General features: G+C 40.1%; 2 protein-coding genes across 3 annotated transcripts in view; both read right to left on the reverse strand.

The window, feature by feature from the left end:
* Nucleotides 1-11,990, reverse strand: part of LOC126484909 (cytochrome P450 6a2-like) — a 39,599-nt gene extending 27,609 nt beyond the window's left edge. Inside the window, exons 1-2 of the mRNA XM_050108508.1 lie at nt 11,913-11,990; nt 687-942 (exon numbers count right to left, since the gene is read on the reverse strand). Of these exons, the coding sequence (XP_049964465.1) occupies nt 687-942; nt 11,913-11,990 (334 nt within the window). The remainder of the gene's footprint in view (nt 1-686; nt 943-11,912) is intronic.
* LOC126483723 (cytochrome P450 6k1-like) overlaps nt 1-14,111 on the reverse strand; it is a 659,078-nt gene that overhangs the window by 411,611 nt on the left and 233,356 nt on the right. The gene's annotated exons all lie outside the window — the stretch shown is intronic.

Genomic DNA, 14,111 nt, shown 5'->3' on the forward strand with positions numbered 1-14,111 from the left:
ACAAAAATTAACAATCTGACCCAAGTGTAAGTTCCTCACAAAAAATGAAAGTCAATTCAGTGATAATAAAATCTCAGTGACAATGAAAACACAAACAGATCGAAATGTCGATCTTAGGCCCTGTTCATTAATTAAACTGAAATTCTTTCCTTAGTAAAGCTGCATCTGCTCTTATTTATTTTTGCCATAGCTTGGAGGAAATTGATTGCAAAAATTTTGAATTTAAGGGAAACTTTTCTTTAAGGAATATCAAGGCAATATTTTTTTTTCATTAAAGGATTCTTTGTTAAAAATTGCTTTGAAAACCAAAATTATTATTGGGGCGATTGTTGCACAAATTAGTTACAGTTAATTTACATTATTAGCTGAGCCCATTTAAAAATAATATACCTCATCCTGAATCTTGACCAGAGTGCCATGTCGATGCCCGCCGACTCCTCACACACAACTGTACTCGACTACTACTGCGGACCGACTACTGGACGCAACTGAACTGAGCTACTGCTACCGACAGACTGCACTGCTCACAGACTGCCCACTGACTACTGTTCGCAACTGTACTGCACGACTACTACTGACAGAGTACCGCTCGCAACTCTCGCGCGGTCAAGCGCAGACAAGCCACGATAAATGGCTCTCTGGTCAGAGACTCTGCAATGCCTCGCCATCGCCGCCACACAACATACGTGTTTCAATACCCACGACGTCCTTGCCTTCTGTTTCAAAATAAACGTCTTTCGTATCTTCACCTGGACATATCCTCATTAGCGCTGTGTTCCAGCCGTTTCCCAATGGGAAAGACGGCTCCAAGTATGGCAGACCCTTCTTCTTCCAGTAGGTGTAATTGATTTTAAATGTGACGTACAGTATCGCGAAAATTGTTGACAGTAGAGCCAACATTTCAGTCACCCAAGAATCGAAGAAGATGGCCATTTTTGGTTCCTGTGGAAACAAAAAGAAGGATTAGAACATTAGTATAACTGCATTATATGCATCATAACATATTACTATTTACATGACATGCTGTATACTCATGCAAATCAGCGGCACAACTAAGTAAAATAGTAAAGATGACTTTTAACTCTCTTTCAGTGACTGTAATGCTATGTTGGACTACATTCATAACCTATATAAATAAAAATGTAACATTTGTTTGTTCAGAATCGTCTCTCTCCGAATGTTCTTGACCGACAGCTTTGACATCTTGACACAATGTTGCATTTGAATACAGAAGAGTTTTTGATATTTTTTTGTGACAGTGTATCCCTATTATGAAATTTATTTACACTTATGTATTAAAGGTAATACATAAAATGGATAAATAAAAAACATGAATTTATGCCAATCAAAGGTTGTGTCTAAATTTCAAAGCAATTTGTCAAAAACTTTCCGAAATTTGCGATTAGAAACATCTACATTTTCTATATAAGTACAAACGTTGATGTTCGTTTCTGCAAAATCTTAAATGTCCTAAAGTACTTGCCCTGCAATATTGATACAACGTTGCATTTGAATATTCAAGTGTTTTTATATAACTACTGGAATGTCATTTGGTATACACGTAATAAAAGGGAAAATGTTATCTCCTGTAGTTGCTGGTCGATAGTTCTGAAATTGGAACTCTACATTGAATTCTAATACAGACGCGTTTTTAGATAACTATTTCCTTAAATTATGTGCATTACTGACACATATAATGTAAAAAACATATATCTAATATCTGAAGGGAAAACATTGTTAGCAAAAATTTCAAAATGTACTTTTCCGACATACTTCAAATTTTTACATGTTACTGTAATAAACGTTTAGACACATATAGGCTATATACATTTTAATATACTGTATGTAATAGTGATATGTTGTTAGCAAACAGGAAAATTATATTTATGGCTTACTGTCTTATGATTACAACGCTACTACAGAATCTGAATTTGCAATTATAATAAACAAGGTTCGAGAGAGGCAACGAGAGGATATGGGCAAAGAGGTGGGAGAAAATGAACATAGAAAACTGGAAGGAGGAGATGGATAGGGAGAGGGGTGAGAGCAGATGGAGAGTAATGGGGAGGAGAAGATTGATAGAGAAAGATAGAGAAAGGAGGAGGAGGAGGTGATCGACTGAGAGAGGGGTTGAAAGAGGCGGCAGGAGGAGATGGAGGTACACCTAACTACTAATGAAAAATGTATGCCACTTGTGGTTACTTTAGTGCGTTGTTGACTTGATAAACTTTCGGAATGATTATCTTTTTAAACTGAGCCTTTCAGTATTATTTGTGACGTTCAGTTTTGTATGCAGCCACACAACATGAGAAACAAAATACTAACAAAACGAATATCAAACGTTGGGTGTCTCTCTCGCAAATTGCCATCTATTTAAGAGCTGTAAATTATTTGTGATTACGTTACAGATATTCTGGAAGAAACACGAAAAACAGGTTTGAAACTGATACCCTCGAATTTTTCTCCTCTTTCGCACCTGACGTTTTTGTGAAAAGAAAACTAATAGAAATGTTTAAATGTAATACTATGAAATTATTTCATTAATCACATGAGAATGTCTCAAGAAAGCGTTTGTAAATAAACAACTCTGTTCGATACTAATTACCATTAACTCAAACGTGAACGTAACTAAGACTCAAAATTAAGGAAATAGCTCTTAGCAATGACTAACTATAGTAATTTATGTAAATGGAATTTGTTTACAATATGAGGAATGTATAGATCTGATAGATCTGGTGGCTGGATAGAAATATTTGTTACCATTTTATGGATGACAGAAAGCAAACTTTCATGCAGAATTTGTGGTCTGTGGTATGCATACTGATGAAACATGAATTAATGATAAATGATAGTATTATTTAAAGATTTAGTTGATTAAAAGACAACCACTTAAGTAAGACAAAGCAGCCTCGCCGAAAAAATCACTGTAGGTACACCCATGTTGGCTTCCCTCACATTTTCCTAAAAATCTATTGCGACTATGAAAACTGAGAATAATACATTGGATCTGCATCTCTTCTTGGACAATCGATGGGCAGAATTCTGCTCGTATATAGCTTCTTGTCATTCAGTGAGTGTTAGAACAGCTTAGTTTCCCATATTCATACACACACACACACACACACACACACACACACACACACACACACACACACACACACACACACACACACATATATATATATATATATATATACATACATATATATATATATATATATATATATATATATATATATATATATATATAATCCTATGAAATTATTTCATTAATCACAGTAGAACCTTAACCACAGTAGAAATAGCCGGGAAATTCGTTCGAAATTAGTCACAAATAAGGCGCACGTTGACGTGTGTAAGAGAGAAAGTTACGGAAAAGGTAAGATTAAATAAACAAATAAACGTTACTAGTGCTTCTGTTGACGCAGTTTAGGAGTTCCACTCCAGTACTGTAGTACTGTTCTCTTCTTCTTCTTGCAGAGAGTCACATAAACCTGCACCACTCTGTTTCAAAGATTTTCTTTGCCTCAGCCACTTTACATAACAAGTTTCCTATTCAGGATATTTCTTTCAACTCTGCGGTTTTGCTTTCACTAATTATTGTTTTCATCGAGTGAACATTTTTCTTCTGATACTTTTTTTTACCTCCTTTACACTACTCTGTGCCATATAATCAGGCCATTCTGTTAAAACGTACTGAGTCATCCTTTTTCTTACAACAAGGTTTATGTAATTTGTGAACATACCAATTGGCAAATTTTTACCATGCAGCGTTATTTTCGAACTGAAATATTGCTTTTAATTTCTCAACTATTTCTTCAAGTAACTTGTCTTTGTTGATATCCCTCTTTTAATATCCATTACGATCCTCTATTTATCACAGCGTTTTCCCCTGGATCTGTTTTTCCGTCCTATGTAGTCCACCCATTCTTTTAAAACGTTGTGAATCATCCATTTTCTTACAACAAGGCTTACGTCATTTGTGAACTTTAGCATTGGCAATGTTTTAACTTGCACTCCTGGGCTGCAATATTACTTTTACTTCCTAAACCGTTTCTTCAACTAACTTGTCTTTGCCGGCCGTTGTGACCGAGCGGTTCTAGGTACTTCAGTCCAGAACCGCGCTGCTGCTACTGTCGCAGGTTCGAATCCTGCCTCGGGCATGGATGTATGTGATGTCCTTAGGTTAGTTATGTTTGCTTAGAGCCATTTGAGATATTTTTTAACTTGTCTTTGTTGATATTCCTCATTTATTACCTGCACGTTCATCTTTTATTTATTTAGCGTAGCATTTTCCCATGTATCTGTTGTTCCACACAATTTTCCTTAGAATTCAAATGATATTACATCCTATGATGCCTTTTGCTAGTTCGACAATTACTAAGAAGTTCGCTTATATTTCTTCATTCCATTTTCAGTTATGAAGTGCGAAGTAAGAAATTATCAGAATTTTGCCTGCTGTAAACCCTCCAAGTTTCGTATATAAGTTTCCTACAAGTTTTTTCACAAAGGCCGCAAACATCAGCGTTACAACACCAGAGAAAAACTCTATTATGCGATATGGATGACTGAATTATCATATATGTTATAGATTGCTATGACAATGTTTCATTAACTTCCTATACCTCTGTATTTATGTATGCCTGCGTTTTGTTTCTGCTGAAAGGGAAATTGCACATTGCTCTGTTGAAGGCCGTTAAACTGTTATTGCTATAATTATCATTGTGAATATTACTACATTTACATTACGTATTGAAGTTTACAGTGAGAAAGAAATGTAGCACTATTTTTCTCTTGATATGTTAATCTACTCATTAATTCCATTGCTATTGCTGCCATTCCTTTTTCTGGCGTACTATTTGTTTACACCTCACATCGCAATTGAAATATTCTCAGATCTTCGTTTACGCTTTTTAGTTCAAAATGGTTCAAATGGCTCTGAGCACTATGGGACTTTATTTCTAAGTGAATCAGTCCCCTAGAACTTAGAACTACTTAAACTAATTAACCTAAGGACATCACACACATCGATGCCCGAGGCAGGATTCGAACCTGCGACCGTAGCGGTCGCGCTATTCCAGACTGTAGCGCCTAGAACCGCTCGGCCACTCCGGCCGGCTACAACAGCGCCTTCCGTAATGTTCGCACATGCATTGACAATGCGCTGACGCATGTTGTCAGGCGTTGTCCGTGTATCACGGTAGCAGATATCCTTCAACTTTTCCCACAGAAAGAAATCCGGGGACGTCAGATCCGGTGAACGTGCGGGCCATGGTGGTTCGACGACCAATCCACCTGTCATGAAATATGCTATTTAATACCGCTTCAATCGCACGCGAGCTATGTGCCGGACATCCACCATGTTGGAAGTACATCGCCATTCTGTCATGCAGTGAAACAGCTTGTAGTAACATCAGTAGAACATAACGTAAGAAATCAGTATACATTGCACCATTTAGATTGGCACCGATAAAATGGGGGCCAATTATCCTTGCTCCAATAATGGCCACCATACATTAACCTGCCAGGGTCGCTGATGTATCACTTGTCGCAGCCATCGTGGTTTTTCCGTTGCCCAATAGTGCATATCATGCCGGTTACGTTACCGCTGTTGGTGAATGACGCTTAGTCGCTAAATCTGTTATCCTCCCGTAATTTCTCTTGTGCCCAGTGGCATAACTGTACACGACGTTCAAAGTCGTCGCCATGCAATTCCTGATGCATAGAAATATGGTACGGGAGCAATCGATGTTGGTGTAGCATTCTCAACAGCGACGTTTCTGAGATTCCCGATTCTCGCGCAGTTTCTCTACTACTGATGTGCGGATTAGCCGCGACAGCAGCTAAAACACCTACTTGGGCATCATCAGTTGTTGCAGGTCATGGTTGAAGTTTCCTGTTTCCTTAAATAACGTAACGATCCGGCGATCAGTCCGGACACTTGGATGATGTCGTCCAGGATACCGAGCAGCATACATAGCACACGCTCGTTGGGTATTTTGATCACAATAGCCAATACATCAACACGATATCGACCTTTTCCGCAATTGGTAATGTGTCACGAAGCAAATACCGTCCGCACTGGCGGAATGTTACGTGATACCACTACTTATATATTTGTGATTATTACAGCGCCATCTATGGCAGCGCCATCTAGCGGGCCATCCATAGCGCCATCTGGTTTCCCCCTTCAAGCTAGACAAGTTTACTTCTTTGTAGTTTTTTAGTTTGATGCTTATTTCGTGAGATATTTGGCCTGTCACTATCAATGGACCACCCTGCATAAGAGGAAGTAGTATGTTGTCCAATGTCCGCTCTCGGAATATCAACAGTAATCTACTCCATAATACACAACGCCTCTCTTGTACAGACTGCCACTGGATATTGTTGAGGATCTGCTAAACAACTTCATGCTTACTAATCGCTTACATGACGAAACGTGGCACGCTTCATTAGAGCTACTGCACATCTTTTGTAAGTCTCTTTCGCAAAAAGGACGCCAAAATGATGAAAAATGCGCAGTAACCAAGTAACAATTCTCCTCTTGCACCTGTCCTTTTACGAGTCACAAATAATAACAGCTTATAGGTGTACAGGTTTTCCATAATAATCTTTCAGTTAAATCGTGTTTGAGAAGACAGAAGGGGCTACACATATGTAATACTTGAAGGTTCTGTTTTCAGCTAGTCGAAGTTCGTAGACCCAATGATTTTGACCAAAACGCGACATTTATAATTCTAATTATAGAAAAGGGCCAAAACAGTGATTTGACACCCCGTAAAAAACAAAAATATGTTCGTAAGGAAACTGGACACAATCCACAAGATAATTAGCGACACGAAAAGAATATAAAATTGTGTGTGTAGCCTTACACCTGATCAAAGTCTGCTGCGTCTAATTCCAGTAAAAATGTTCCTGCAAACAGAGCGGAAGAAAATATCTGAGTGTGAACGCAGCTCAACCCCACATGGTTTCTATTCGGAAGTTTAATGGAAGCGATCACACGCTTGTGACGCTCGTACTAACTGCTTGCTACACGCGCCATGGCTAATGATCGTGTCATTATACCAAGGAGAAACAGAGAACGCACTGCTGAGGTAACCTGGGCGTGCACGGGCACAAATATGCGGAACGGAAGCGCCAAGCTTTTGCAAGAGTCTTTTGAGTCGCGGAAAAGTACGACAGCATCACATGAGTTTTCCAAGTCACTTGAGTGTAAATATAAGGCGAAAATTCCCTCAAAATCCGCAATTGCCTATTTATTTCACTTGAGAATATTGCTTCACTGCCGCTTCTATGTATGTATGTACAGGGTGTTTCAAAAATGACCGGTATATTTGAAACGGCAATAAAAACTAAACGAGCAGGGATAGAATTACACCGTTTGTTGCAATATGCTTGGGACAACAGTACATTTTCAGGCGGACAAACTTTCGAAATTACAGTAGTTACAATTTTCAACAACAGATGGCGCTGCAAGTGATGTGAAAGATATAGAACACAACGCAGTCTGTGGGTGCGCCATTCTGTACGTCGTCTTTCTGCTGTAAGCGTGTGCTGTTCACAACGTGCAAGTGTGCTGTAGACAACATGGTTTATTCCTTAGAACAGAGGATTTTTCTGGTGTTGGAATTCCACCGCCTAGAACACAGTGTTGTTGCAACAAGACGAAGTTTTCAACGGAGGTTTAATGTAACCAAAGGACCGAAAAGCGATACAATAAAGGATCTGTTTGAAAAATTTCAGCGGACTGGGAACGTGACGGATGAACGTGCTGGAAAGGTATGGCGACCGCGTACGGCAACCGCAGAGGGCAATGCGCAGCTAGTGCAGCAGGTGATCCAACAGCGGCCTCAGGTTTCCGTTCGCTGTGTTGCAGCTGCGGTCCAAATGACGCCAACGTCCACGTATCGTCTCATGCACCAGAGTTTCCACCTCTATCCATACAAAATTCAAACGCGGCAACCCCTCAGCGCCGCTACCATTGCTGCACGAGAGACATTCGATAACGATACAGTGCACAGGATTGATGACGGCGATATGCATGTGGGCAGCATTTGGTTTACTGACGAAGCTTATTTTTACCTGGACGGCTTCATCAATAAACAGAGCTGGCGCAAATGGGGAACCGAAAAGCCCCATGTTGCAGTCCCATCGTCCCTGCATCCTCAAAAAGTACTGGTCTGGGTCGCCATTTCTTCCAAAGGAATCATTGGCCCATTTTTCAGATCCGAAACGATTACTGCATCACGCTATCTGGACATTCTTCGTGAATTTGTGGCGGTACAAACTGCCTTAGACGACACTGCGAACACTCGTGGTTTATGCAAGATGGTGCCCGGCCACATCGCACGGCCGACGTCTTTAATTTCCTGATTGAATATTTCGATGATCGTGTGATTGCTTTGGGCTATCCGAAACATACAGGAGGCGGCGTGGATTGGCCTCCCTATTCGCCAGACATGAACCCCTGTGACTTCTTTCTGTGGGGACACTTGAAAGACCAGGTGTACCGCCAGAATCCAGAAACAATTGAACAGCTGAAGCAGTACATCTCATCTGTATGTGAAGCCATTCCGCCAGACACGTTGTCAAAGGTTTCGGGTAATTTCATTCAGAGACTACGCCATATTATTGCTACGCATGGTGGATATGTGGAAAATATCGTACTATAGAGTTTCCCAGACCGCAGCGCCATCTGTTGTTGAAAATTGTAATTACTGTAATTTCGAAAGTTTGTCTGCCTGAAAATGTACTGTTGTCCCAAGCATATTGCAACAAACGGTGTATTTCTATCGCTGCTCGTTTAGTTTTTATTGCCGTTTCAAATATACCGGTCATTTTTGAAACACCCTGTATGTGTGTTTGTATGTATGTGTGCTTGTGCGTGTGTGTGTGTGAGGGAGAGTGAGAGAGAGTTGTTGCAGAGGATATTAACTTGGGAGACAAGTTGGTTGTCTGTATTTGACGTGAAATTGCGCTAATAAAATTTAAAAAAGGGAATTAAACAAATCGACGTGATAAAACGGGTGAAAACTTGTATTCTGTGACTCTCAACGTAGAATTTATCAACAAACAAACAGGGAAATCTGTAAGAGGAAAAGCCGTAGCTGTTAGAAAATATTAGCCTAGGTAGACAATGGACTTTACGCAGAGTGCACTGCAGTTTCATGATGTCCCCTTTTAATTAACTGATTGTGTAGTCAAATACAAATATTATTCGAAGACATACAAGCATCAGTTTATGATCCTGAGGAAAGCAGTACCGATATTTTATACGAAATGTATAGTAATTACAATTATAGCCAACTGTTACCACATCTGAGACCTCAGTCGAATTTTGACTAGCTTGTTGTGTGTTTCTACAAATCAGACACGTGATACCAATTAACAACCTCATTTACCGTGAGAATTTAATTACAACTTATTAAGTAACATGAAAAATAACGAACGTAATCTTGAGAACGTGCACTAGGCTAATTTGAACTGCGTCTGTTGATTTAATACCTGCACCGCAAACCATCCAAGAAGTATCGAGAGAAGTGTAATCGACTGGTTTATTGCCCTCACGGTGTGTATTTGAGTACTGATAATCAAAGTATATTCCCGGTTGCATATAGCAATTAGTAGTAAAATAAAACAATTTAGGTGCTTATTCCTGCAGAATAAATTTTCTGCGAGCGTATATGTTATACAACTTTCAAAACTGAATACGCACTAATTATTTCGCATATTTATAAAGCTGATGAAGAACAATACGTGAACAACTGAGTATCGAACATGATAGACGGATATTTTTAGTACACAAACTCTGAAATAAGTAGATAAATCTGAAAAAAAAATTAAGCAAATTAATAACTCGTAGTGACTAACACGCGGCGTCGGTCATTTGCAAACACAGTCACACGATTAATAAACGATATTCCTCGCAGTAACAAGGTGGCGGTTGTGGCAGCATAGGAATGACATGAAATTTATGTCGACTGTGTAACTAAATAAATTGTAGCGTATTCAAAAAACAGTTGTAAGTAGGTTGTTTAGGTTTTTATGTTGGTAACGCCACGTAGCGCTCTGTATAAAATCACTGACTGTGCTGTGTGCAGTCTGGGGCTGGTTTGCATTGTTGGAATTTTTGCTATTGTAGTGCTGGGCAGTTGAATGCGAACAGCGCGTAGCGTTGCGCAGTTGGAAGTGAGCCGCCAGCAATGGTGGATGTGAGGAGAGAGATGGCAGAATTTTGAGAACGGACGATCTGGACGTGTGTCCATCAGAAAGAGGAAATTTGTAATACTGTGTATCATGAACTGATATATATATATCTAGAATGAAATTTTCACTCCACATCGGAGTGTGCGCTGATATGAAACTTCCTGGCAGATTAAAATTGTGTGCCGGACCTAGACTCGAACTCAGGACCTTCTAGAAACAACCCCCAGGCCGTGGCTAAGCCATCCATGTCTCCGCAACATCCTTTCTTCCAGGAGTGCTAGTTCTGCAAGGTTCGCAGGAGAGCTTCTGTGAAGTTTGGAAGGTAGGAGACAAGGTACTGGCGGAATTAAAGCTGTGAGGAGGGGGCGTGAGTCGTGCTTGGGTAGCTCTGTTGGTAGAGCACTTGCCCGCGAGCGGCAAAGGTCCCGAGTTCGAGTCTCGGTCCGGCACACAGTTTTAATCTGCCAAGGAGTTTGGTATATATACGATGACTTTTGAATATTATTAAGGGAAATACATTGTGTTTTCTCTATCAAAATCTTTCATTTGCTAAGTACCAGTAGTTAGTGCCTGAAGTAGTTAGAATCTTTTATTCATCTGGCAGTATTGGCGCTCACAGTATTGCAGTAGTTCGAGTAACAAAGATTTTTGTGAGGTACGTGATTCATGAAAGGTATAGGTTATTGTCAGTCAGGGCCATTCTTTTGTAGGGATTATTGAAAGTTAGATTGCGTTGCGCTAGAAATATTGTGTGTCAATTTAGTGTTGAACAGAATAAGTAAAGAGAGAAATGTCTGAGTAGGTTCAATTCTGCTCAGTTGTTTGAAAATCAAATAACGTAAGAGGTTATCAGCACAGTAATTAATAAATTTTTCTAAGCGAAGGTTACACAGTAAGCGAATCTGCATACATCCCCCCGAGGAAAAGCAAGTAGATAAGCCCTGGGCAAAGCTCACTGTCGATCTTCACAATGACGAAATGTTCTAGCACTAATGCAAAATTTCTCCAGTTGTTTCTGAAGTACAACGGTGGCTATAAGCTACAAACGGAAACGCAGAGAGCGGACAATAGATTCGGAGTTCCATCCAACTGCAAATATTATCTTGTGTCCAGTTTGAGTAAAATGTTATACCCACTAGGTAGCCGTACGGTGAACACAGGAATGCATTACATGACAGTTTCTACTAGTCTTGCAGCTTGTCAGTTCGTAAAAGCATTCTTTATATGGAAGAAAAACATGGTGTTAAGCAAGACCTACACTTCGAAGTTTTTAATAAAAATAAAATAACTCTCAGAATACGTGCCGTAAAAATCGCCATACCACCAGAACTAAATTGCCTCCTGTGTATTGGCTTTCCGTTACTAGGAGTATCTCAGCGGTGAATGTGAGCGTGGCAATTCTCACCAACAGATAAGATAAATATTTACATGCCATTAACATGGCCGAATCTGGTGAAACGCGACGATTTATGTGAAATTTCGATGTTTTTATGATGGAACACCGTAGTTCCTAATCTTACTCACTAACTGACAATACGAATATATAGTTTAAGCCATTCTCCGATTCTAATTAGATGTTATCGTAATAGAAGTACATGTATGCGTGTGTTTATTACAAGCGAAAGAAAATTGGGGAGAGTGCAAACGGGTGGTTCGCAGAAGAAAAGACGCTAACAGTGGTGCCAGAGTAGGCCAATACTTACCTGTTGCCGACCCAGCTGCTGTTGTGGAACACTGTGATATGAATTCTGCACGCAGCTTGTTATATACGACTCAGGCATCAAGTTTTGCAAGTCACTCGCCTCACGTGACTAAGCACGAGATCTAGAAGATACTCTTTCCTCAACAGCATTTAAAAGCCTCGCAGTTGTGTTCAGTACACGTTCTGCGAAAGCAAACACCTCGGCCGCAAATTCGCCACTGTTACACACGTTACGGAACAGCTTAGCGAGCTCCATTTGGATGTCTCCTGTGATCCCGCACATCCACATCTGAACTTCTCAAGCTACGGTACGGGGTATTGGGAGGGTACATGGTTTACTAGCACCATCTTCTCCTGTCCTGTTCTGTTTGTAGATGAAGCGCGAGAATACAAAAGAATCTGGGTGCCACACATAACTCGCTTGATTTTCCTTAATATCCATCACAAAGCGAGACTGTGATTTACTCATAAGACCCGCGTGGGCTTTCGTAGGACTTCGTTAGAAGAGGTAATTGTTGGAAGGAGGGCATTCAGACATTCGCCTGGCAACTAGAGGAAACGAATCAAAAATCTTTGTCAAAACCGGGAATTAACTTTTGAAAACAGTTCTTTTTCTTATTTTTTCTTTTTTTACTATTACAATTCTCCACTACAGGAGTGGAGTGGTCTGTTCGAGATTAAATAATCATGATTTTATTCAGCCAATTATTATCAAACAAATTCCCGGCGGGTTCAGGGATTTTCTCTGCCTCGTGATGACTGGGTGTTGTGTGACGTCCATAGGTTAGTTAGGTTTAAGTAGTTCTAAGTTCTAGAGGACTGATGACCATAGATGTTAAGTCTCATAGTGCTCAGAGCCATTATCAAATAAGCTGATATTGCGTCAAATGGAGAATACCAATTGAGAATAAATGGGAGTAGCTAATCAGTTCCAGCATACATCTCACAACCAAGCGAAACCTCCCAAAAACCGCGATTGGAACTGGAGGATTGGAACTACAGGTGGCCAGAGATAACTGATAAAAATAATTGGTTAATGAGAAGTATCAGTTACTGTTACAATCGCTAATTTGATTTTACCGGTTATTTTAGTAACTACCAATAATGCCTCGTACCATGTTTTTATCGAAGTCCGCTTCATTTGAGATCTGACCACGTATAAATTAACAGAACAGGGGGACTGACCATCTGTACGTATAGTATAGCTCATGGAAATAATTGTCTGACTGCACTCCACCTGTTTATCGAAGTGTGTAATTTGGTTTCGTGCTAACTATGTAGAGTGATCACAACGAGTCAACAGATGGGGACGTTTGCAAGACAACAACCATCTGCAGGAACAGTTCGACGACGTTGGGATCCAGCACGGCGTTCCGTATACCCTCCTGAAACCACCGATTCCATATTCTGCCAACAGTCATTGGATCTCGACCAACGCGAGAAGCAGTGTCGGGATACGATAAACCGCAATCGCGATAGGCTACAATCCGACCTTTATCAAAATCGGAAACGTGATGGTACGCATTTCTCCTCCTTACACGAGGCATCACAACAACGTTTCACCAGGCAACTGCTGTTTGCGTATGAGAAATCTGTTGGAAACTTTCCTCATGTCAGCACGTTGTAGGTGTCGCCACCGGCGACAACCTTGTGTGAATCCCCTGAAAAGCTAATACTTTGCATATCACAGCATCTTCTTCCTGTCGGTTAAATTTCGCGTCTGTAGCAGGTCATCTTGGTTGTGTAGCAATTTTAATGGCCAGTAGTGTAAATTCTCAATGACCTAGAGGCTTGAAACTGCCAATACGGCTCAGAAACCGATGACGATGGAATATTAACTCGCATTGTTGTTTGGCGTGTGGCAGAGAGTAGTTTGTGTACCGCTGCTATTTCATCCTTTACCTGTTCCAGTCGTGAATGTTTCGCAGCAAGAACGATTGCTGGTAAGTCTCCGTGTGACATAGAATCTCTCTGACTTTTACCTTGACGGTCTTTTCGCGAAACGGCATATACATAATGGAAAACAATATATTCGTTGACGTAGATGAAAAGAAGCTGAAATAAACCCGAAATTTACCTAATGTCTATTGTGATCTTGTCAAAGTGTTTGAAATCGATAGAAAAGTTTCACAAGCATAAGATTAAGAAACACGAAATAGTTTGTAAATAAAAGACTTGTTAATAGAACAAGTTTTTAAAA

This window comes from Schistocerca serialis, chromosome 6 (assembly GCF_023864345.2).
Source record: "Schistocerca serialis cubense isolate TAMUIC-IGC-003099 chromosome 6, iqSchSeri2.2, whole genome shotgun sequence".
In the NCBI taxonomy this organism is placed as follows: domain Eukaryota; kingdom Metazoa; phylum Arthropoda; class Insecta; order Orthoptera; family Acrididae; genus Schistocerca; species Schistocerca serialis.